The following is a 27,127-nucleotide window of genomic DNA, read 5'->3' on the forward strand; positions in this document are numbered from 1 at the left end:
GGTATGACGTGCCTTTGCAGAAGTACAATAATGTAACAATTTTAAACAATTCAATTCATTTGATAAATTATATAAATATGTTTTAATATCTCAGACCTCTGGCTCATATTACAGGCATATATATAGTCAGTAAGTTACATGACACAGTTATCATATTGTCAACTATCATGTATCTGAACAAAGTAATGACAGCTTCCTTCTTGATATGCATTTTAATCTTTTACTTTAAATTCATTTATATTTTCTTACGGAACGGTTTGAAATTAAATACATATGTTACATCTGAATGCTACAATAACGACACTTATGTCTGAGAACATATTTATTTTTTATATTTATAGACTAATCTATGTATGCTGTATAAAATTATATAAAATGATAAATATTACAGATCATTTAATGTAGTACACTACCAGTCTTACAGATCCTTTATGTTGTAATTAAGGATGTTACCACACTTGAAATTGTGTATATTTTTTATGATTATGCTTCTAAAACAATTTTCAAACATCGAATAATATGTAAAATATGTACTGCAATTATTTGTTACATTACATATTATCATTAAAATATATGCATTCATTTCTTATAGATAAATTTGACATAGACTTTATAGAAAATAAATTTCTAATTAGCTCCCTTCATTAACATGAAATCTATTCGGTAATATCTGTACAAATAATGCTTAATCTTCATTTGAGCATTACATTTATGATATAGAATTATAACAAATGTTTAGTTACAGGATCTTTTAATGTCTTTTAAGATACTTTTTATCAATATAACTTGTATAGTGATCACAGGAAACAGAAATATCAGGATACTTATACATGTTTTTTTCTCCTTTGCATAATACAAATATCACGATACTTATTATACAATTATTGACAAGTAAGTCATCGAATATCACATCATATTCAATGTTTCACTAGTCAATAATTGTTTTATCATATGAATAGACTAAGATCAAAAATACATACAAAATGTAAAGCCTTGTAAGGAATTACAAAACAGAACTTTTGACGCGAACGCTTCGCAAACAAAAAGTTTATACACATTATTGCGATGCAACTTCCATTATGGTAAAGTTATGATATTTTAATCGAGAAATGTGACATATAGAACAAAAACAACATTTTTATGTGCAAGAGTAATTAACAGCCAGTGAATATGATTCTTCAACCAGTTAATATGATTTTATAAATAGTTCTGTAGACTACAGTTTGGACCAATGAGATTGCAGATAAATTTTGATCATATAAATTAATAAAAATGTATCTCTCTTTTATATAACAGACATATCACGATACTTATTGGTTTTAATATATACAATTAATAACTTATTATAATTTTTAGTGCCACACATTACTACAAATATCAAACGAAAGCAGTTTTTTCGATTTCTTCTATGGTTGATCCGATCCCCGGATTCCGTACGTTCCGGATCATAGGTCGCGTTATTCATCATTATATTGTTCCACCACGTGGTACGAGAAAAAATTCCGTAGTAAAATAAAAGAAGGTATATCCCATTGACAAAAAAAGGAAATGTTTATTTTCAGAGCAAAAATGCTAAAATTATTATTTTGGGTTAGTTGATTACTGGCTTGACTTTCTCAGATCCATTCAAGTACACAACTTCATAAGAAAAACTTGCACACATTGTTATCACAATTAAGTACATTTATTTATATAAATAGCAATACAACAACATATTTTCATCTTTATTTTGTGTTACTTAGAACAGCGGAGCTTCTATATAGCTTGTTAAACTGAACGACAATCATGAATAGCGGCGATGTCTTAACGTCTTATCCCAAGCATTAGTGGTAAAGACGTAAATGTTTGATAACATTTCACCATTATGCGAATTTAGCCATCAGATCATTCAGACCATTATCGCATAACCGACCAGGTATTAACATCTTTAACAGTATTTCAGTACATCTGACCAGATGATCTTATTTTGATCATAATTTCTTCCTTGTTCTCGTTGATACACATTATGTCGAATGTTGCTGGATTACAATAAAGGTGTGCATTACACAAATTCAAATATTATAAGGTTATATAATGAAAAATTAATCATGTCAATAAATCATATTTACATATAATATAAAAATATTTATTCAGTGTTTTTTGTGTGTTTTTATCTGGTGTCCAGAATTTCAACAGTTCCGTTTTCTTATTAATTTTAAAATAAAATATTTAACAACAATGTTCAAGATACTTAAATCAGAAATGGCTAAAAATACATTCACTCGTGCTCAAACACTTGTCTTTTATTTGCTTGCTGTTTAAAAAATATTACGAAGAATATAATAAAAATAATCAGAACATTTACTTGACATGAAATCATAAAAAGATGATCGTATGAAATATATTTTCACTTTACTTAGTATGAATGATTTAATCGCTTATGCTGAATTAATTGCCTTGTAAACGTCCTACAGGTTTTGAAATGATTTTGTTTATATAAGCATTGATAATCAGAATGGCAAAAATTTGTTACACAGGATTGTTTAAATTTCGTGGTGATATACGATGTGAATATTATATATTGTTGTTTTTGGATAAACAACAAGTGTTTGTGAAACATTTTGTTGCGAGAGAAACAAAAACACAAAAAGTAGCATTGGTTGGTTTAACATGCAATAGCGCATAAATTTAATTAACATCTAGCGCTATCATGTTTCCTTTTCTTTGCACTTTTCCTAGTTTTCCTGGCCCATTCTTTGAACATCTTTTCAACTTCATCTTTCTGGTTTTCTCTCTTGCAGTATACACGAACGACCTGCTCAGCAAACCGTGTAGGTAGCAATAGGGAAACCTATAAATATAAAATCATAACAACATTATCTGTCCTGTTTGTTATGTCCATGTTTAAAAAAACGCTTTAACTTGTACCAACAAGCTATATTTTTTCTATAAGGAGATATTTTAAGGAGAAACACTATTTTTTACATTGCGGAAGAAATTATATAAGAAACACGAATCAAAAATCAGAAACAGTTACATATGAATACAAAATAGAGAGAGAGAGAGAGAGAGAGAGAGAGAGAGAGAGAGAGAGAGAGAGAGAGAGAGAGAGAGAGAGGGGGGGGGAGGGAGAGAGAGAGGGAGGGAGAGAGAGAGAGAGAGAGCAACATGCACAAAAGGCAGGTTCCAACAACATCCTGTCAATCAGGATCAAAGTATTATTCGTTCTTGTTCTTTTGTTTTTAGCTCACATGACCTTTTGGCATAGGTCAAACGATTTGGTGTCCTTTTTCAGCCGTCGACAGGTTTCATGTCACATCTTTACCAAATTTTAATATTAGAGATCCTTTGAATGAATTTGAATATGGGTCATCTTGGGTTAAGAACTCGTTCATAAGGTCCAATCAAAGAAAAAACATAATTAACACTGAAAAGATCACAATCATTAAACTTTGTCAGAATTGATCTCATTGATATCCCAGACGAGTTTGAATACGGATCATCTTTGTTGATGGTAACTTGTCGGCATTAACCATTGCCTTGTGAACCTCTACATTATCATGCCCCTGAGTTAAAAATGTCCCCATCCTGGGGGTCACTTAGTATATATATACACTTATAAAGTAAACATATCTTAAACTCATTCTCTTCCAAAACTTCAATCACCGGAACTTAAATATTTGGCATGTAGGCCTAGCATCACGTTGCAGTGGTTCCCTATAAAGAATATGTAAGTCATGCTCTGGTGGGTCGCTTAGTTTACAAAGAAATGTATAAAATCTATAATCCTAAGTGACGTCAATGCCCAGAGCTTAACTATTTGTCATGTAGTACTACAAAAAAATATATATATAAATCATGCCCTTGGGTCAAATATGGACCAACCTTGATGAAATGTTATATAATTAGGTATGCAGTTTTTTTACAGGTTCTATGAAAATGGTTGGTTCTATGAAAAAGGTTGTTTCCATACATTCTGGCCCCTATTTGATACAATGTAGTATCGTATAAATAAAACAACACAACGTTTAGAAGCAATTCAAGATGTACACCTGTTCCAACTGATACGAATCGTAATTACTTCACAGGTTCCTTGTGATGATTAAAACAACAAAGCAACAACGAACAAACAACGACAAACAAACAACCGACATTAAACAATCAATAGTTTGATATAAAAATCTTCTGATACGTCTATTATTGATAATTTGAATGTAATTCACCAAACACTCTTCTTTATTACGTAAGGCACCAAATATCAAGTAGTAAAGTTGCATTTATAAATAACTACATGTAGATACCCAGCATTTGCACACAACGTGAAATAACATTAATTATGTAATAATCACATGATAATATTAATTAAATTATAGAAATAGTTACGTCGTCTTTGTCTATAGGTTTTGCACTGTTCGGATCATTCTTGGAGTAAAAGTTGACATAAGCTATTGGATCTTTATCCTCTTTACCATAACTAAAGTCCACAACCTGGAAATTTGTAATATATATAATTAACTATATATGTCATATAACACTTAAATAACAAGCAAATGTCAACGCATTACAAACAATCCATAAGTTCCCGTACCGGTTAGAACCCCAGCAAAATTCTGATGGGCCATTGGCCATTCAATGTTACCATTGAATGAATGAATGACATGAATGAACTTAAATCCATTGAGTTCTAAGTTTGTTTATATCATAGTAATGTGTTAAATTTCCCTGCATAGTAAGAAAATTATGTTTATACAAAAAGTACTCTAAAAGTTCAATTTTCTCAGGATGAATAAGTATAACAAATGTTTAAACTTTTCTCTATTTTAAGTAAATTTATTGGAAAAAATCTTTGAAAGTAATCTCAGGAAACAGTTTTTATGAACAGACAGACAGACTAAAGGAAACTCTAAAGTTATTTTTTTAAACATCCCTGTAACCAAAATGTAATTTTTTTAAAGCAAAAATCTTAAAGAGGAGATAACTCATGAAATAAAGAGGTTATTCTGGTAATTTTTGTGCAAGAAATGTAAACCTTGTCACATATGATGTGGTTGATGGCCAGAAATTTATATTTCAAGTTTGAAGTCAATACTTTAAGAAATAAAGAACTTATAGTGAAAATGCGTAAAAACTAGAATCAGAAATCTTGAAATTCAGTCTATTTGTTGCCATAGAAACCAGAATTTTCAATATAGAAAGGAAAGAAAAAGATGAACATGATTTCCAGACTGCCCGCTACCCATGTTTCAAGTTTCATAAAATTTTTGTCAGTACTTTTTGCGTTATGGCGGGATCCAGCTTATGTGCTAAATTTGCCATATTTTAGTCTATTTATTGCCATAGCAACCAGAATTTTCAACATAGGAAGGAAAGAAAAAGACGTGCATAATTTCCATTCTGCCATTTATCCATATGTTAAGTTTCAGAAAAATGTTTTTAGTACTTTTTGCGTCATCGCGGGATCCTGTGTTGTGGACGGACGGACTGACAGACGGACAAACTGACGGACAGACGGACGGAAGGTTAACCTAAAGTCCCCTCCGGTTAATCTGGTAGGGGACCAACAATACTGTATACATGTACCACTGAGCTTATGTCGTCAATAACCCCAGAAAATTATAATTAAAACCGTAGAATGTGTACATTGGAGTACAGACAACATTAAATGATTATATAATGATTTAAAAAAGGAGTGACAAATACCCCCACCCCCATTTCTTTATCACAAAGAATTTGACGTTATATTATATTTTGTAGATGACAAGTTGAATAAATTTCAAGAAAGTTATTTAAGTAGTACAGCATTTATTGCGTAGACACACGGTGGCAAAGACAGAAAAGTGACAGCATGGATTCTGCACATGTCATTGTTTTTGTAAGCATTTAAAACATTTTTAAAAAGGTAAAGAAATTTTCGGGCCGACAGAAAATTGAATAACATTCGACCTTAAATTTGAGCCGGACAACGGCGGCATAAGTTTTGCGCATAACCTTGTTGTGGTGAATATCTGAGTCAAGTTTGGAAAAAAAACTCTTGTAGCGATAAGGAATTGATAGATGAGACATGAAATGTCTGAAAATTGACCTACACATTGCCTTTTCTGGTGAACAGATTGGCTAAATGTAAGGGGTTTATTATTTATAGGGTAGATAAAGTGAAAATGGACAAAGTTACTGACCGATCTACTCACAAACCTACCGACACGAATGCAATGACGACTTGACTCTTCAAGTATCCATTTACATTTGATGAGGAGTATTAAAATTCAGACATTAAGTATTGGCATTTGCCGACAAAAAGAGGACAGCTTTATATATATATAATACTGATCTTTTATAGTTTTCCCGATAGAATATTCTTCTTACATCAATTACAACAAATTTATCAAGACTGGCAATAATTTGGCAAAACTCCTGGTCGTCTTCCAATGTCTCTTGAAAGTCTTTTTTAACAGACTCAATTTTTGTAACTTCATACGCTCCTTTGCCGGCATTCCTTTTTTACCGGCAACCTCATCTTTACTAGCAACCTTCAAAGAAATTAACTTGTTATCAATTGATTGATAAAAAGCACACATTATTTATAGTATGGGAAAAGGTAAAAAACATGAATTTCAAATACAGGGGTTTCAAGAAGTTATGTAAGTTATATAAAATTATGGAAAAAAATATTGTAAAGATAAATGAAATATTTATAATGAATATATAATGAAATATGTTATTTAAAATATAGTAAACAGCTTAATAGTTTAGATATAATTTAAGTTCGTATGTTCAGAACCTATAAGCTTATAGAAACACTCTCAAATCCGTTCCCAGGACCAACCTGAAAGATAATCAATTAGTGTAACGTTTCTCGTTCAAGGAAACAAACGCTTGTCCTGACGGTTTAGATCCAACGCATCTGGAAATGAAAAGAATCATCAAATGAAAAGAATTACGTCACCGAAACGTCAGAGAACAGTTTTTAACTCTACTTAATGCATACCTTTCTGACAAATGTCCCTCCCGGGAATATTTTTTCACCTACAAAGCTGTACAAATCTCGTTTAAGAATCTTTTGAAGAATTCCTTTGGATTTTCGTAGCCCGTCGTCATTGCTTTCGAGAATTCGATGAATGACGTCATCGGTAAGAAGAGTGTACGCCTTCATATCATGTATTGTGTCTGACATACGAACTGATCTAAAATACAGTTCAGGATTTAAACGTAGGCATGTTATAGCACCATCACAATAATAAACGTATTGCGTCACAGATTCGATCGTAAAAATCTTGATCGTCAATTTATTAGTTTGGGCATAAATAATATTGAAAAATTGGTCCATTCCTTGTACACTTCTTGTTATAGCCAATATGAAGTGTAAAATGTGTCCTGCATGAAGTAACTTTTATAATCAATATAATTGTATAAAGTTATTCATAATCAATATTTTTTTTCCTATGCACCTACTAATAGTCTATAATTTAAAATGTTGCCTTATACAAAAAAAAAAGAAAACAAATGACAGCAGTGTAACTTGCTACTATTGCATCCACCAACTGAAGTATCAGTAGTGACACATACTATAGCATAAGCCAGCAGTCAATTGTGAAGCATTCAATAATAATGAGTTTTCCATAGTGTAACATAACTAAACTCATGAAATTTGAAAGGTATCCGAATACATTTGAAAATAGACAATAACTTAAATCATCAAACAATACCTTCATTCATGCATAATCAATAATATTTCATATTTATAAATACAAATATTTCACATAAACGCATGTGATATAATAATGCATCACCAACAGAGTAACGAGCCAGATACTCATTGCAGAAAGAGTAACGTTTTACTGACCTAATTAATATAAATGAACAAAGGGAAGGTGTCAAGATTATTCAAAATTGTATCAAAATACCGTGGTTTGAGAAAAATGTGCCATTCAAAAAATATTTCTCAAAACCTTTTGTGTATGGTAAATAATTACATTTAAAAAAATCATTTGCCACATATATGAATCATTTTTTACTTCTTTTGCTCTGTTGGCACTGGGTATAATTAGTATGAGTTATAATAGTGAATGAGTATTTTGTGTGGAAGTCACAATACTACTTTGTTTACATTACCTACTTTAATGACATATTACTGTAACATTTAGCGCAACTTTCTTCATTTGTTAAACATCTCATATTCTCTTATTAATTATTAAAACATTACTTAACTCATGTGTAACATTTCTGAAGAATTGAAAAATATGGATTTCCGAGTCATAATGTGCCTTTAATAATCTTGTCACTTCTGTAGGAAGTGTTCTTTTGTCCTCTCTAAGAATGAATTAAATCTATATTTACATAGCAAAGTCATGACAATCTTATCAAATTTCATTAACTTCAGTGTCAAAGCTAATAAAGGTCTTATGAAATATTTAATAAAATTTATTTACAGTAAAATTATATTGGTTCAATTATCATACACTATTATATTATTTTGCTTTAAGGTAGCGTTTTTTCCGTTTATCATGCACCATTCGCTTTTATGTCAACAAATTACAATATTTTTTTCATACAAAATTTTATAAGAATCCTTTTTTTTTGAAATTCAAACAATAATTGTTGCATCATATATATAGCTTTATACACTTTTAAGATTAAAGTCATATCAAAATAATTCAACATGTCTGTGTTGTCATAAGTGTTCTTTTGTTCAAGAATATATGAAACCCATCAATAGACATCAATGTTATGAAAATTTAAGTAAACATTAATAAGCAGACAATGATTTAACTAGAACTCCGCGAGTCGGATGTGTCGCCTTGTGAACAATATAGTTAAGGAGAAATGGCCACGACAAAAATGAAATTTGAAAATCAGCAAAGGGCAATACCTCAAAAAAATAAGAAATGCAGAGCAGCAGTTTCTGTGCACTGCACTTCTTATCAATAAGATCTATCATCCTATTAAGTTTCAAGTCTGAAGCTTTTATAATTTATGAGAAATGGCCTGGACAAAAATAAAGTATGAAAATTAACAAAGGGCAATAACTCAAAAAATAAGAAATGCAGAGTACCAGTTCTTGTGCACTGCACTTCTTCTTAATGAGATAAATCATCCTATGAAGTTTCAAGTCCATAGCTTTTATACTTTAGGAGAAATGGCCCGGACAAAAACAAAGTATGAAAATTAACAAAGGGCAATAACTCAAAAAATGAGAAATGCAGAGTACCAGTTCTTGCCGGTGCTAAGGGGCGTGAGGGATGTTGCACTTATTCATAATCCCTCATGTACAGACTCAATCAAACCGAGTCTGCAATTCTTATGTTATTTTGTTGTGATTAATGCTTCCGAGGGATCACTTTGTTTCCAGAATTTTGTACTTCACAACAGCAGGTGTCAAGTGCCGTGTGGAAGCCGTAAAAAGTTGCCCCGTACTTCACTTCAGTGTTGTTATATTTTCTGGTCCTTCGGGATCATTGATGCCAACACTTTAGTGTGGAGAATTAAGTTCCGCTCAAGCCGGTGCTAGCGGGCGTGAGGGATGTTGCACTTATTCATTATCCCTCATGTACAGACTCAATCAAACCGAGTCTGCAATTCTTATGTTATTTTGTTTTTGTTGTGATTAATGCTTCCGAGGGATCACTTTGTTTCCAGAATCTTGTGCACTGCACTTCTTCGTAATGAGATCTATCATCCTATGAAGTTTCAAGTCCATAGATTTTATACTTTAGGAGAAATGGCCCGGACAAAAATAAAGTATGAAAATTAACAAAGGGCAATAACTCAAAAAATAAGAAGTGCAGAGTACCGGTTCTTGTGCACTGCACTTTGGGTTATTATAAGAAGCATGCATACCAAGTTTGAAGTCAATCCAACTTATAATGACTGACTTATGCTCCGGACAAGCTTTAGGGGACGCCGACGCCGACAACGACGCCGACACCGACAACGACGCCGACACCGCCGACAAAAGTAACCCCTATATGTCGCCTTTTTCAAGGCGACACAAAAATGACGTTCATGATCAATTCAAGGTCAAGGTAAGAATAATGAGAAAATTTCAACATTTCAGTTTGTTTTATGTAGACTTTCGTCGCAGTGTGAATCAACAGTTAAAGCATATTTCAAAAATTTGACCTTGACGGTCAAGGTCAAATAAACGTCAAGGTCGTATTTGAATTTTTCAACATACAGTTTTGTCATAAGAGTTTGTTTTTTTTTAAAAATATGTATTAATCTTATATACACACCAATAAGCAAGTTATGAGCATTTGCGGCAAAAATCACTTAGTTGACGTAAATTGTCAACGTCAAATTAAGGTCAAGGTCAATCTCTATATAATCTTTTTGATGTCTTGTCCCAAGGATTGGTGTGTACAAGTATGAAGACAATACATTTAAAAATTACAAAGTTAAAGACAATTACAGAAAACAAACTTAGAAATAACAACAATTTGACCTTCAATGTCATGGTTATATTTAGGTCAAATTCAAACTGAGTCTTATCCTTTAAATACATATTGATTATTCATTCGTTAATAAGAAAGTTATAGCCAATTACAGCTACAATCAGGCAACAATCAAACACATGACGTTAAATGTCAAGATCATTTAAGAATTGAGGTATAAAATTTAGTCTGGTCAACTTGAAGATATTGTCCAAAAGATCGTTGTGCCCAAGTATGAAGGCACTTCATTAAAAAAGAATTGACCAAAGTCAATGTGTCCGGATGGCAATGGCAATGATTACGGCAACAGCAACGTCAACGAAACCATGACTGAGACAATAGCTTTTTTCTTATAAATAGTCGAGCTTGTGAGTCAAAATGATATTGCATAGAACACGAACAACTATTTTTACCCATTTTTGCCTTGAAACTCTATAAAATTGTCTGCCAGCACTAAAGCCTCGGTAAGCCTGAAACATAAATAACAAATATGTTATGATTGACAAAAAACTATATTACTGGTTACTTTAAAGTATTTTATTGCATTTTTATTTTATGAAATATTCGTTAGATATTCTCCTACAGTGGTATTCGCAATACATAAAATATAATAAGGGTTGAATACCAAAACTCCATTCGTTAATGTAAGTAATGATATAAAACGTCGTGTTCCTATGATAGGTATCTTGATGAAATGACTGTAATATCTGTTGGTATGAATTTCATTTATAATGTTAGTATTATCAGATTTGAGACATGAATGTATCATGATATTGAAACTTTGCAGGAAACTAAAGTGATAACATTTATAATACTGCATGTTTGTAATGTCGAATTTTTATTGGATACTCGTGACGTGTATATAGTTTTATGTCTATTCATGAAGAAATCTCACTTATTTTTTGCAGTATTATAAATATGTTATAAATATTCTTGACAGATTATTTGGCGGTATATAATCGGTTGTTTGCAATTCAACCATCGCCTGGCGATTCGGGTTATATTTACAAAAAGCCATTTATATAGGGCCATATAACATGTCAAAACTCTTTATAACTTATAACAGTATGAAAACTATTTATAATAAAATGAAATTCAATGGTCGATTACTTTTATATCACAAGTCAATAAGTTAGTAAGCAAATAATAGGTAAACTACAGACATGTATTCAATTATGTTGCATGTTTTGTGCTGGTATGCCCTCTGGTGTAGTAGAAGTCTGGTATGGAACATGTCGTACAGGTTATGTACCTCCTATAAAATACATTGTAAATTTAAATCATTTACAGATAGAAACGGCCAAAATAACCCATATATCAAAGTTCACATTTAAATATGTTAGATTAATGAAATGCTTGTAATAGAAATCACACGCAAATAGCACAATTTGAATATTTGACGTCATAACTGTACTGTTAAGTTATATGATGCTTAAGTAAGTTCGAGTATACCTCGGTGATTATCAGTGAGGAATTGACCTTGGAGACATCAACCAAACCAAAGGTCAAAAGTTCACTTATAACACCTTTTAATCTTTTTTTCTATAATAATTATGTATGGTACCTAAGTAAAGAAAACTTCATTGTGTAATATATGGTAAGCGTGACATATTTCCACAAGTTTGTGTCAAAGCAAGTTACATTTTGTATTTGTATACTACATGTGTATCTAGTAAGAGCAGATATAATGTTAATTTAAACGAAGCATATAAGCTCTGAAATCAGTTGTCATGTAAATGCAAGTATGACATAAGTTTGATTGAAATAGATATATTTATAATTTAAGTAAAACTAAAGAAGGTAATTGCTTACTTTGTCTCTATAACAGATTTGTTGTTCACCATCAACTTCTATAACTTTTGAGAACGAAATACATCGATCAAGGTTGAAATTATTACCAATACCTAAACTGTGACAGTCGCGTGCAAAATAGTCCCACTTGTCAACATCAACACCATTGCGTTTGTTTGAAACAATCTGAAATATTAACATCGGAGTAATGTTAAGAACAATCTGATGAATTATGAATGTTATACGTTCAGGCATACACACAAATGTTAGGGTATATGGTACACAAAACAGCATAAAAATCATAATTCTATTACAATAATTTAACGCGATTCCATACGTAAAAATATGCAATGAAAATAAAATCGGAACAAACATTTTGATTCAAGCATCTATCTGTTAATGATATTGTAAGAATAAACAATCAACAGAAGAACTATTGCATGCACATACAATTCACATACAATATTTGATAATTTTGTTTATACAATAATTTACCTCGTAAAGAAATGCCATTTGTTTCGGTCTGCCTTCATACGGCCACGTCTGAAGAAAATCAAAACAGGAGAACTAAATCCTAATTGTATAAAGCTTGTCTAAAAACTTGACTTCATGTACCTTACTTTTAAATGTTCATTATTTATATGCTTCAAGACTTAATGTGTTCATTTCTGCCATATTAAAATGAAATGAAATGACAAAATTCAAAACAGACTGAACAACATATTTGTTTGAGAAGCTTTTTTCGTCGTTGTATCAAATCCTCGGGATAAGGTTAAGGACACATACAGTATTCTTTCTCTAAAAGTCTGTTTATGTCGGCGTGCAAACCATAGGATGTCCTTGTTTCATTTCAATAATCATTATAATTGTCAAGGTTCTACATGTGAAATCTAAGAAAAGCAACGCAACGGAGGAGACAAATGTGTTTGAGTAATTAAAAACATTTTAATTAGAGAAGAGACCTATTCTGAAACATATCTGAATCATGCCTTTTAACATTAGGCAATATAATACATATATCTTAATGCTAAGCACTTGGCTTCGTATATAAGTATCCTATATAAGTATATTTTTCTGAAGTGAACATCAGAGCGGGACGGTTCAGATCTGATGAGTTTCCGTCCCGTGTTCAAAAGTTATAGAGGTGTCATGAAATTGCTAACATACGGACAGAAAATACGTCAAGCACGTACATAACACCATTTTGCCGAAACAAATTCGAGCACATATAAAACTATAAAATATAAAACTTTTGTAATGCTCAAAAATAGACACTCACTTTATCGGTCTCATCCATGTTATTCCTATCTTTTATAGACTTTGGTGGTCCAACAATCATCTCTTTGATAAATGTTTTATCTTCTTTTGATAATTCTTCATTGAATTCCTCCTCCAATTCTCCATTTTCTTCCAACATGTGATCAAACATATCAACTGAGCCTTGTTCGTGCTAGATTAAGCAAATAAAAGCATTCCAGTTTATTTCTAATCTTTTTTTATATCAGTTAAGATATACCTAAAAAGGCAGTTGTCTTAAGTGTTTATGCAAGTGAACCATGTGGCTAAAAAAGTAAAACAGACTAAAACAGAAAAAATGCTTGTCTCTTGGTTTATTTTCCAGCCATTATATCCCAAATCCAAAACCATATTCACTATGACCATCCCAAAAATGATAATATGCACCAGCAAAATAAGTTGCTAATAACCATCTAAAACCTAAATGGTCGAACAGTAAATAATCTAAACATCCTAGATTAGCAGCCGATGACAAAATATGGCAGTTCAATAATACAACAAAGGGGGATTTAAATACAGAAATGTAGTTTTATCAGTGCAGTTGATTGTTATGGCTCTAAACCTGTGATAGAAAGATTCATAACGGAATTTAACATTGCAAATTCTGAAGAAAAAGAAATGGAGAGTTAACAAGCCGAATATAAATAAAAATGTAAAACTGATAGTCTCACACCTAATGTAACTCATAACTCGTATTAATGTGTTCGTGTTTTCATTTATAAACAAAAATCAGCTTTATGGTATGCCTTATGGCTGGTTACTTCTCAGGATCAAAAGTCAGTGTAAGTAAAATAAGCAGTGTTCGTTTTAGATCCAGTCTAATTTTATTAAGTTTCTAATAAACAATTATTAAATCATTTTTGTTCGGTGTAATGAAATAAACAATACATAGACTACCGAGCCTGCAACATTTTCAATTTTGCCGTGTTGGGCTTTCTTTAGGGATTCTGTATTTATCTATTTTGTGGTAACAATAAGAATATCAAGCTTAAAAAAATACGAGGTATAATCAAAACTTCCTCGGCCCGATATACTTCTTGCCACTACACTGACGTTTACACATTACACACGATACGTCGATACCGATATCTTATAGATTACTGATCGAGTTACACGCGGTTTTTCACAGATTAGGTAAAATAAAACACACTTTGGTCAATAGAGAGGTGTGTCATTTAGACTAAATGTAGAAAGCTGAAATCAGAACCATCATAAAGTACCTCTGTTAGACTAGGATGTTCCAAAGGAAATCCCTGAAGACTTCATAGAAACATTTGGGAAGGAGTTCCCTTCCTATATCACTGTGAAGAAATGGGCTGCTGAAGAGGGGCAAAGAGAGCATTGGGGAAGATGAGCGGCCTGGGCGGCCAAAAGAGGTCACCAACGATGATCCTGCCGAAGCTGTGAATAATCTGGTCACGTGCGACAGAAAGCAAGACCTGTGAAGTGAACTGTGAAGCATTGCTAGGAAAGTGGGTATGAGCTTTGGTTCATTTCAGGCAATTCTGACTGATGTCTATGGCATGTCAAAGATTTCTGTAGATGGGTCCCCAGACAGTTGACTGACAGCCAGAAACGGACCATGCTTTACATATCAAGATATCTTTTGTCTCGCTACGACGATGAACCTGATTTGACCTACCGGATCGTAACTCATGATGAAACCTGGATCCATCACTTCGATTCAGAATAAAACAAACCAGAGCATGCAGTGGAAGCACCCTGGCTCATCCCCTCCGAAGAAGGATGCCATCAGCAGGGAATATGATTGTTTCAATTTTTTGGGATAGTCAGGAATTATCATGATTGACTATCTTGAGCAAGGTTGTACCATAAATGATACTATGCAAGCGAATTGTCTGCGTCAAGAAATCGCGCGTAAAAGGAGGGGCAAACTGACTTGCACTTATTTATTATCCCTCATGTACAGACTCAATCAAACCGAGTCTGCAATTCTTATGTTATTTTGTTGTGATTAATGCTTCCGAGGGATCACTATGTTTCCAGAATTTTGTACTTCACAACAGCAGGTGTCAAGTGCCGTGTGGCAGCCGTAAAAAGTTGCCCCGTACTTCACTTCAGTGTTGTTATATTTTCTGGTCCTTCAGGATCATTGATGCCAACACTATAAAGTGTTGAGAATTGAGTACCGCTCAAGCCGGTGCTAGGGGGCGTGAGGGATGTTGCACTTATTTATTATCCCTCATGTACAGACTCAATCAAACCGAGTCTGCAATTCTTATTTTATTCTGTTGTGATTAATGCTTCCGAGGGATCACTTTGTTTCCAGAATTTTGAGACGTTCTGCTCTTGCACGACAATGCGTCAGCTCACACATTCAAAGTGGTGATGGCTGCAACAACTGACTGTGACCTTGAAATTCTTCCCCATCCTCCATATTCTCCAGACCTGGTCCCCTTTGATTTCTACCTGTTTCCGAACCTGAAAACCAAGCTTCGTGGTAGACGTTTTGGAAGAAACGAAGGTGTCATGGAGGCGGTCAATGAGTTATCTGAGGTCCAAGAGTGAAAGTTCTATTTTGAAGTGTTCAACAGGTTGGAGCACAGGTGGGCAAAGTGCATTGATGTAGAGGGTGATTATATTGAAAAGTAAGACCATAGGTTTGGTTCTCCGACTACCGGAAGTACATCGGGCCGAGAACTTTTTTGATCAATCCTCGTATCTCAGTTTTTGTTTGTTTACATAATGTTCTTGTAGTCACTTGATCAATTAAAAATGTTTTCATAAGGTGCATTAAATCATACCTTCCATATTTTGCCGTTTACATTTTCCCTTATTTTGGGAATGATTTTTCCATCAAATAGATGGGAAAATGGTCCATGCCCTAAAAATAACAATAATAAAAAAGAAAAAGAAATAAAATAAAAAACATATTAAATCGGCATACATGAAGTTGACCTTAGACTTGTGTCACTGATAACCAAAACTATCCGTTGAACAATGTAATTACATATTTTATTATAATTACCTTATAATTGTAACACAACCTGTGTATACTTTATCATAGTTCAAATCACAGATAATTATTTCTTTTCAAAATATTTGCAAGATATCAGAACATGAAGACCTACTTGAACACGCAGTTATTACTACAAAGTTTAATTGTTACTCTCATAGTTACCATGGTAATACTAATGGCATACCACGATTACATGCACATAATGTCTTAAGCAGCAGCAGCAGCAACAACAAAACCTACTTCTACTGCAAAACACTTACCAAGATCATGACACAAAGCTGCAATTTTAACACAAAGTTCGTCTTTATCCGTAATTTTGATCGTTGAATCAGGCGCTTTTGATATTTGCTCTTTTAAAGATCGCACTAAACGCCCCGCTAAGTGGCACACACTTTTTATGTAATAAAAATATCTAAATATAGGTTTAAAAATAGTAAACATATTTTTAAGCATGAAAGTAAGCACTGATGACGTAAATTATTTTTAGGTAAAGCTTCCTTAGTTATAGACAATATAATATGACTTTGTTTGTCTTTTACATAATAATATGTAAAACAAAATTATGGCTGATATACGCAATATCGTCTTTCTTTCTTTTTCTCCCAATTCGGAGAGGCAAAAAGGCGACAGTGACAATTTTCGAGGCAAGAAAGCAAAGGGACGACGATAGAAAGGTACCATTAAAAATACCTAAAAGTTTTACTTTACATAACATCCGAAGTACATAGGGCATGGTGTTATTTATGACACCATACGAAAAAGAAAAGAATATCCAAATAGACACTTACCCTATCGAGTGCTCGAACCTGTTATGTGATGCGCCTGGATATACGAAATAGGCCCCACCAAGTTGTTTAATGAATCGTAGACGTTGAAATTGTGGTGTATCAACAATCTTCACTAACAAGGGCTCTAACTCTATATTACCGTGAATAGGATCGTTAAATATCTGTCAAAATAAAAGATATGTAAGGAAAGCAGCAGTATATATCGGGTAAACAAAGATTTAATGTCACTATCATTAATTCAACGAGTAAGAATTTAATACGCTTTTGGAAAATGTGGCCATGATTCGTGCTTGTCGCGACAATGTGTAAAGTGAGCAGTGGACAATAAAGGCGGTAGGTCCTCTCTTTATGCCAGTTCTCCGTACATGATGCGTTACTAGCTTTTGACCACATAAATCTAAGAAAAAATAACCTACAGGTTACCCTTAACATGTATTTAAGTGAAAACATTTCAGATAACAGAAAACGAAAACATCTAAATAAATCGGTGTTACAAATTAACAATTTAACCACATTCAGAAACAAGCAAATTATCATAGTATTGCAAGCAATCCATAAGTCCCCTACCGGTTAGAACCCAAGCAACATTCTGATGGGCCATTGGCCATTCAATTTTACCAGTGAATGAATGACATGAATGAACATAAATCTTTTGAATTCTAAGTTTGTCTATATCACAGTAATGTGTTTAGTTTCCCTGCTTAGTAAGGAAATAATGTTTATACAACCTTGTCATATTATTACAATATGTGGGATTTTAAAGTAAATCCTATAAGGTCAATAAAGAAGTTGGAGTGAAAAATACCAATTTCTCGAAAAAAAATCTAAGTTAAAGGGGGACATAATCCTGGAAATAGTCTTGCTAGAGTATTTAACCTTCTCAAAAATATTGTGTGATAATAAGAAACATATATATGAAGTTTGAAGTAGATACATTTGGAAATAAAGAAGTTATTTAAAAAAGACAACATTTTTTTTCATAAAAATTCTAAATTCAAGGGAGGTAATACTGATAATTTTTGTGCTGGAGTTGTAAACCTTGTCACATATGATGTGGTTGATGACCAGAAACTTATATTTAAAGTTTGAAGTAAACACCTTAAGAAATAAAGAACTTATAGTGAAAAAGCTGAAAAATTTAAATCAGAAATCTTGAAATTCAGGCTATTTGTTGCCATAGCAACCAGAATTTTTAACATAGGAAGAAAAGAAAAAAATGTGCATAATCTCCAGACTGCCATCTACCCATATGTCAAGTTTCATAAAAATATTTTTAGTACTTTTTGAGTTATCACTGGATCCAGTTTATGTGTTAAATTTGCCATATTTTCAGACTATTTGTTGCCATAGCAACCAGAATGTTCATCATAGGAAGAAAAGAAAAAGACGTGCATAATCTCCATACTGTCATCTATCCATATATCAAGTTTCATAAAAATATTTTCAGTACTTTTTGCGTTATCGCGGGATCCAGTTTTGTGCACGGACGGACTGACGGACTGACAGACAGACAGGCAGACGGACAGACAGACAGACAGACAGACGGACGGAGAGTAAACCTAAAGTCCCCTCCGGTTAAACCGGTAGGGGACTAAAAAGCATGATATTTGTTATTTAAATAAGGCATGTTCTTTACTACATAATTAAAAAAATCAGGGTGGGCAATCAGGTAACATTAGTTAAACATAATAACAGCGCCGATGACTTATAATGGTATTTGATGATTTTTAGTTTAATCTTTCAATATTTGAATAATAAACATATGCAACATTGTAAGCAAATATTTGCAATTGGAGATGGTACATATTATTCAAATGTAGTACTTTTCCCGATATGCTTACAGAATTGTGTGACACTGTGTGTATTGTATCAACAAATAGTTACACGGAAAAATTTCGGCATATCGGAACAATTAAAATGGCTACAATTGGAATCGGTAAAGAACTTTTTAATTAATGGGCCAGTCCATTAGCTGTGTAAACAACTGTCACGTGATATTATCCAACCTGGAAATTGAAAGTTATAATAAGCATACATTTTATTTGTCTACTAAAGAAGTTATATATCGATAGAAATGTATATACTTACATGGGGATTTCATATTTCAAAGCTATATCTCAAAAGAGGAACGAACATAAAACACCTTAAACTGAAAGTAAACCTCGTGACATACATCACCGTAAACCGAAGTTCTAAAAAAGCCAGAGAGAAACTTTTTTACGAAATTTTTAAAGAACAATTGTATACAAAATCCAGGAGTTTTTGTAGAAAAGAAACAAATTAGAAAGGTTGGTGACAGAAATCAGTAGTGTATTGCCGACATCTAAGTTAAAAGAATTTTTTTATATTTGTTAATGTATATGAAGAGATTTGATTAACTTATTTTTTATGAATCACTGGCAGCAACAATTAAAAAGTCGACAAAGGAACATTTACATGGAGGTTTATTAGAGTATTGTGACACTTACAAAATCGGTAGATATCGTCTAACACTGGGTTTTATTAACGTACTAAAATATGATAAACAAGATCAACAAAGAAAGGCGGAACCTTCCCTCGAAATATTCATAGTATATCTTAGAAACGTGAGAAGGTATTTCCTACTGTGACGTCATTATTTGAGATATACAAATATAGCTTGTTGCAAATGCAACGATGATTGTCTTTGGGAATAATGATAACTTGAGATTTCAGAGAATTATTACTAGATGTATTTCCCTTAAAGTGATTGAAACAGTTTAAAAATATTTAGATTTGAATATAATCGATGTTAAATGATATATTTATATCATTTGATGTAATTCATCGTCGGATACCCACGATTGATAAACATGTCACATAACATGCAATCATAAATGTTAATGGTTCGGCCGTGGGTATCCGACGATGGATGTAATTAAACTATATATCGAATTAAGATGATGATTTCAGCGACATTTCGACAGTAAGAAAACTTAACTTAGTAAATGATAAGCTATGAATAAATTATCCATGGTAAAGTTCCTGAGATTTGATTAGTTTCTCTGTTTTTTATTTAAAACGATGACAATCTTTAGAGTTTCTGTGTACTAATTTGTTTTCATACTTGATATTAGATTACGATTATCGAGCCAAATATTTAAAATACAGGCACTTTCATTAGGAGCAATTTATATTAAGTAGCATAAGTCGTTTTAAATTAATGGTCTTGGTCTGTTTTGCCTATTACCGGAAAGACTTAATCAAATTTATCAAGGACGATGAGTTGTTTCTGTACATTTGGGCACAACCGGCAAAATCGCAATGACATGTTAAACACAGATGAGATAAATGGTGACATTGAATTTCAAATTAACAACTGATTACCTTATTGGCCATTTTCCTGTTCCTCAAACCTGAAACAAAAAAGCACAACTTGTTTCTTAAAAGAGTTGAAACTTTCGAAGCAAGTATTAAAGATCCTTTAAACAATTTTTTAAGGTTTCATATCATATATATATAATGCATGCTCAAAATGAAGATTTGTCAATATTGTAAGTGCCAAAAACCATTATTTGTAAAGATATTACCGATTTTACATTTCATGTTAATAAAGGGAGGTAACTCGAAATTTATTTTCTATAAAGTCTAAGTCAATTTTTTTCAAAAAGAAATAAATGCATATATTTTAATGACTACATACAATGTAGGCAAAGTAGGCAAATATTTGCAGTACATATTTTACATATCCTTCGATGTTTGAAAATTGTTTTATAAGCATAATTATATACATATACTATTTTCACTTAAGTGTTTTAACAACCTTAATTTCAACATACAGGAATTTTGAGGTAAATATCAAATTCATTTGACAAGAATTTACCATTCGTGCTGCAAATCAGACCATTGTTAGCCTAAGAAGAGGAGCGACTGCTCCATTCAGCCAACAGCAAGTTTCATTAACAAACGATGTTCGTCTGGATCTGTTGTTTTTGGACTGGACATTCATTTGACCAATCCCTGATTCAAAACTGAGATATCCTAGGTGGCCTCAAAGATATTCTAGAATATTTATATTGGCTTATTTCTTTCGTTTGCTTGTGAATCAATTGAAATTTCACGTGTTATTACATTTTTTACCTAAAATATTAACTATTGCAATTTAACTAGTTTCCATCGTCAAATCGTACTAAAAGAAGAACAAATATGCTACAAACTGGGTGAATGTCCTAAATAAAATACTTCTCTGTTGTTTGTTTAAATGAAATGTTTCATTAAAAATTTTATACAATATCTTGAATTAGTTTAGGGGGCGTGGACGGTTACTTGCACTTTTCAGTACCGTCTATGGACAGGCTCAATCAAATCGAGCCTGCAACATTTTACAATTTTGCCGTGTTGGGCTTTCTTTAGGGATTCTGTTTTTCTCTATTTCATTGTCACATCCGTGTTATTTGGGCCGTGTGGCAGCTGTAAAAAGTCTCCCCGTACATTTAATCAATGATTTTATATTTTCGATCTTTGAAGATCGTTCAGCATGATAGGAAGCGTGGACGGTAACTTGCACTTTTCAGTACCGTCCACGAACAGGCTCAATCAAACCAAGCCTCCAAAATTTTACAATTTTGTCGTGTTGGGCTTTCTTTAGGGATTCTGTTTTTCTCTATTTATTTTATTCTATTGCAAAACACACATATAAAATAAATTAAACTTCAATTTGAATAAGTACTTTTGTAGAACATTTGGAATGGGTATGGAATTCAGTTTACAGGAAGGAAATTGACTGCTAGGTTGGCCATGTTTCCACATGTTTCATGTTACATTCTGCTTTCACAGGTGCTAGGGAGCGTGGACGGTAATTCTTTTATTCCAGTACCTTCAATCAACAGACTCTATCACATCCGGCCTGTAGCATTTTCAATTTTGCCGTTTTTGACATTCTTGAAGGATTTCAATGTTCATGGTAAACAGTGTTTAACGATAAGTATTTTCCCCATTGTTCTTTTACACTTTTTGTTGCCCTTCCTCTTTCTTATACCCATTTTTCCTTACACCTCTTGCTCATTTCTTTTCCACATCGGCCCCTTTTAGTAATATCATTTCACATTTCTCCTTCTTTTGCCGCCCTCGAGTCCTCTCCAGGTTTTGAGTTGGTGGCGTTCTGAGTGTCCTGTTGTCGTAGCTGGATTGTTTGGTGCCTTTTGGGTGCCCTACTTAAGTGTGTCGGGGGCCGCGTCCTGTGAATGTTGCCTTTGCCTTGTTGATCTTTATTCTTGTTTTTTTTTTTGTGTCGGGACATCGATGATCCTACAGGATAACTGATTTCAAAACTTTTAGTGTTCAAGATTGAAAATTGCAAACACTGGTGGTAGGGAGTGTGAGATGTTACACATTATATTTTTCTCATTAATAGACATAATCAAAACTAGCTGTAATTGTCGACAATTGCTGTGTCTCTATTGCTGTTGATTTTTTTCTATACCCACAACTGCAGATGCAAACTGTGCCAGCCATAAAATTTAGTTCAGTGTCCACAGGAAGTCAGTGTCGTAACATTGTTGTCAGGTAATTCGGGATCATTGATTCAAATTACTTAAGTTTTGATGATTGCATACTGCTTCCGTCGGTGCTAATTGGAATGGCAGATGTTGCATATTACATTATCACTTATGAACAGACCCAATCAGACCAAATCTGAAATTGACAACTTACTTTGTGTTATTGCTCTCAAAGTATCATCCCTTTTCCAGATTTCTGTTACCATAATACCAATATTAGTGGTTTATCTGAAATAGCTCCACTATTCTTTTGATAGTCAAACTAAAAGGGGTGTTTATTGATTGGAAAGTTCTTGTGAAATGATGTCCATGATTAAATATTTTATAATATGAATTTGTTAGGTCAAAGCAGCCCAATATGCAATCGGCATAGAGTGATAACTGGAGTTCCTTGCCTAAAAGCTGTGTAAAAGAAACAGAAAGATGTTTAGAAAAAATAAGGAACTTTTATGGTTTCTCAAATATAATTTCTGAGGAGATACATCTCGAGCGATCAATTTCCCTACCGTCCACTTTACCATTTATATAACATTGTCTTTATCTCCCCATTGGCTCAACAACAAAAAGATACTAGTAGAGATTTTGATGCTAAAACATCAAGTCGCCGGATAGAAAAATGATTGTAATTTCATAAATATAAGAAAATATCAGTTTAATGGTTCAAGTATAAAGAGCTGAGTAATGATTGCCACCGAGGCTTATAAGGCAAGTGATATGCTGGTACTTGTAATTCTACTGTTGTACCATACATTGAAATCCGTATGGGTTACTAGTTCAGAATCCGATAATTACCGACAAATAATTACCGATCATCGAATATTTGCAAAGTGACTATGAAAATATATATGTTTAATAATTGCATGGAACAATACAATTCTACTGTAAAAGTGTTGTCCATCATTATTATGCGCTATCGAAAAATATATAGTTTAGTTGAAAACAATACATGTATTCCCATATCATAGTTTTTTTAGTTTCAACTTTTCGGCATTTTCTAGTTGGGTGGTTCCAATATTCCTACTTGAATAATGTTGAATCACCATTAGGATATGTTGCCTGCTTTTTAAATTTGTCTTTTGACGTCTTATCTGTGATACGCAGGCTTCATAACCTCTGATCCCCTTTCAAAATTCCATTTTATTAAGTTCCGCCCATTGTTTTCTCGTTTAGGGCACACGCTTTTTATTACTTGGGGACCATAAGCCGCTTTTCATGGAATGGCACGGAAGTGTCACATTGAAGGTTCCATGATAACCGCCGTATGAACACATCTGCGGATGTTTCTTAATTCAAAATTTTACTATTTCATGTTTAAATGTTGGATTCTGCTTAAGCCGGTGCTAGGGGGCGTGGACGGTAACCTTGCACTTTCCAGTACCGTCCATGAACAGGCTCAATCAAACCGAGCCTGCAACATTTTCAATTTTGCCGTGTTGGGCTTTCTTTAGGGAGTCTGTATTTATCTATTTTGGGACCTTTCTGTTGAAAATGTGCCAGAGTTAAATCGTATACATACACATGCACAGTGCGTTAACTGGAGTGCAGGTATTAGTTTCTCGCACTCCGTTTAATTATTGTGACGGCAGAGAAAGGGAAAAGCGATAGAAATATCATATTCAGATGCTCGTCATTGGTTACCTTTTTCTCGGGTTTCACATTGTGACAACAGGGAAGGTTTTTTATGTTTGACTATGATACAAAAGAGAAAGAACATCAAAAAACTCTGCAATCTGATTTAATACTCGGGGGCTAAGACCCCTCGTACAAATCAGATCGTGTGTCGATGCTCTTTCTATTACAGTGCGATAAACTATCAACACGAAGCTAGTTTATTATGTTTTCTATGTATCTTATACGATTCTGGACCCCTACCGTCATACCGGCGCGACGGAAACTGACGAAATATAACAAAATCATCGATTACTATTATATATTTCAATAATCTGCCTCTTAAGCATAAAATTATTCCGTGATGTTCACGGTTTCTACCGGCGAATAATGAAAAAAATAGTTTACAGAGCTAGGTAACAAACTAAATGATCACATTTTATTTTCAAAAGTGATCAAACCATCAATTCATGGACGATAGTGGAAAATGTAGGCTCCCGTCAATGCACAATTGCACCGGCTTGGCAGTCTTCAACACTTAAACATGTACGTAATGGGTGAAAAAACATCCACTGTTGTAATCATACGACGATAATCATGGAACCTTCAACGGCCACTGTCCAAAAGTGATGTTGTCGTGTCATGTAAAAAAACTCAGTAGAGTCCTTGTAACGTTATTTAAAAACATATCTTCAGCGAAAAACAATTACGAATCCACAGACTGTTTATTATGTCAATGATATGAAGTGTAATCGATGATGTCAGTTGCGAAACAACTAATGATACCACTTAATTATCAATATTCGCTTTATATTTTTATTGAAATTGAAAACGAAAATTAAACATTTTGACAGAGTCTTGGACAAAATACGATAAAGTGCGATGAAATATAATACTAAAAGCTCTATAAACGATATAATATTATGATATACTTATAGGATTTTAGCATATACCATCATAAAATATAGTCGTAATTGAGTTCTACTTACGATGTAAGGCAGGCTAAAATACAATTTTTTTATCAATATCCCTTGTATGCGCCACGGAAATCGTGCAACTGATGGCTGGATGTTTTAAGTACTTATCAAATACCAGGTTTGCTTGCATATATTGACAATTACAGCTATACTAAACATGTGTATAATCAATAAGCAAACAAAGTTATCTATCAAGAGCCTTTTTGATACGCACATAAGTTTGCAATGTATTGATAAAGGAAGATAAAATTTCGCTGAGGTATCACATTGAGAGGTTAGACTGAAATTACGCAGTACATGTATATATTATATATAATTATGTGTAATTATAATTATTGTTTAAAACACAGGCACGCGCCTTTTGTGAATACAAATACAGTGTGGCAATACCACGTGACATTGACGTCATTTTCGGCATCATTTCCAAGACAAATGTTGCTCGATTCGGAAAAGAAAATAGCCGTAAGTATTTTATTTCTGTACCAATTTCTTTGGGATATGCACCAGTCTACGGGGAAAAATATAAGCTTTCCACAGAATATTGGATATTTGTCCGTTTATAAGACGTTTTATCAAACACTTTGCATAACCTTGGAAGTTGCTTGTATCAGAGCAGGCTTCAGTTGCAAGCTATTTCGTTTTCTGGCGTTATCTGGTCTACGCCATGAATAAAAAGTCAGGTTTACATCAACCGGGAGTACGGAAGGCAAAACTCTACCTTAATGTGTTCATATTTTTATTATGAATGACATAAATCTTATATTTTTCTTCAATTGTCAATTCTGGCACCAGTTCCAAGTCGAAAAAAAGGACTACAGTTTAAAGCAGATTTTAGAATCCGTTGCAAATGCAAAGCAACATGCCTACCGTTCTCTTTCTATAATTATGTTAACCATGAAAAACATTTTATTTACTATACGATTTACATAAACACAAATGAATATTTAAATGATTTTTACTCGCTGCGCTATAAGTGATTTTAAAAGTCGTAAAATTGTTGTCTGTATTTGTAAAGAAATTGATTTGCTCTTTAATCATTGTTCTTTCACGGTAATGATTATGAAAAATCTATTTGTGTCATGTAGCAATACTAAACGTGGAATAGAAAACAGAAACCCTAAATATCGCCCAAAACGGCAAAATTGAAAATGTTGATTGACTTAGCTAGCCTGTCCAATGAACGTGCACATTCAGGATCACTTCGATTTGTATGCTGTGAAAAAGGGTTACGCCTCAACGCGGCAATTTTAAAGTAAAAAAAAAAGAGCTATTTATACGTATAACCATATACATGTATATATAAAGAACCTGTAGCAATGTTTTAGTATGATAGATTCAGCTTTTTAACACAGTGGCACTCGTTGATAAAAAATATTTTTACATCCTGTTTTCATACCCACGGTAACCGTTTTTCGTGAACTGGATATAACTTCGTTAACTTAAGAACACTATTAAATACTATTTATTTTATAATTGCATTTATTTCTGTTGATAAACTGCATATCTGACAAATTTAGTTAATTATATCAGTCAACTCAGCTTTATCAGAGAGCTCACCAATATACATTGTAAAGAGAGGAAGGGAACGGAATATTTATGGTTTGAAAACATTTAAATCGAGTAGAACCTTTTTAACAATAATGTCTCTTTCAACTGAATAAAAACGATATAGGGCTATTTGGGACTATTTCTTATCGATGTGGTCATTGGCTGTAAATGCATGGATTATTACACGCGGCATGACCTGCAGATGTCCTCAACTGGC

At 33.1% G+C, this 27,127-nt stretch overlaps 1 protein-coding gene across 1 annotated transcript; it reads right to left on the minus strand.

Moving 5' to 3' along the window:
* Window positions 1–304: 304 nt before the first annotated feature.
* Window positions 305–25,509, minus strand: LOC132740874 (deoxynucleoside triphosphate triphosphohydrolase SAMHD1-like). Its single transcript, XM_060728918.1, has 14 exons — window positions 25,375–25,509; window positions 20,607–20,635; window positions 17,262–17,422; window positions 16,734–16,864; window positions 16,259–16,338; window positions 13,477–13,647; window positions 12,693–12,740; window positions 12,219–12,383; window positions 11,570–11,661; window positions 10,820–10,876; window positions 6,965–7,160; window positions 6,343–6,506; window positions 4,363–4,467; window positions 305–2,830 (listed from the first exon to the last, which is right to left on the minus strand). Exons 2-12 carry the CDS (start codon window positions 20,616–20,618, stop codon window positions 6,348–6,350), a joined length of 1,272 nt encoding a protein of 423 aa, XP_060584901.1. The 5' UTR covers window positions 20,619–20,635; window positions 25,375–25,509; the 3' UTR covers window positions 305–2,830; window positions 4,363–4,467; window positions 6,343–6,347.
* Window positions 25,510–27,127: the final 1,618 nt, after the last annotated feature.

Source organism: Ruditapes philippinarum, unplaced genomic scaffold (genome assembly GCF_026571515.1).
Source record: "Ruditapes philippinarum isolate M1 unplaced genomic scaffold, ASM2657151v2 ctg4931_1_1_1_1, whole genome shotgun sequence".
In the NCBI taxonomy this organism is placed as follows: Eukaryota; Metazoa; Mollusca; class Bivalvia; order Venerida; family Veneridae; genus Ruditapes; species Ruditapes philippinarum.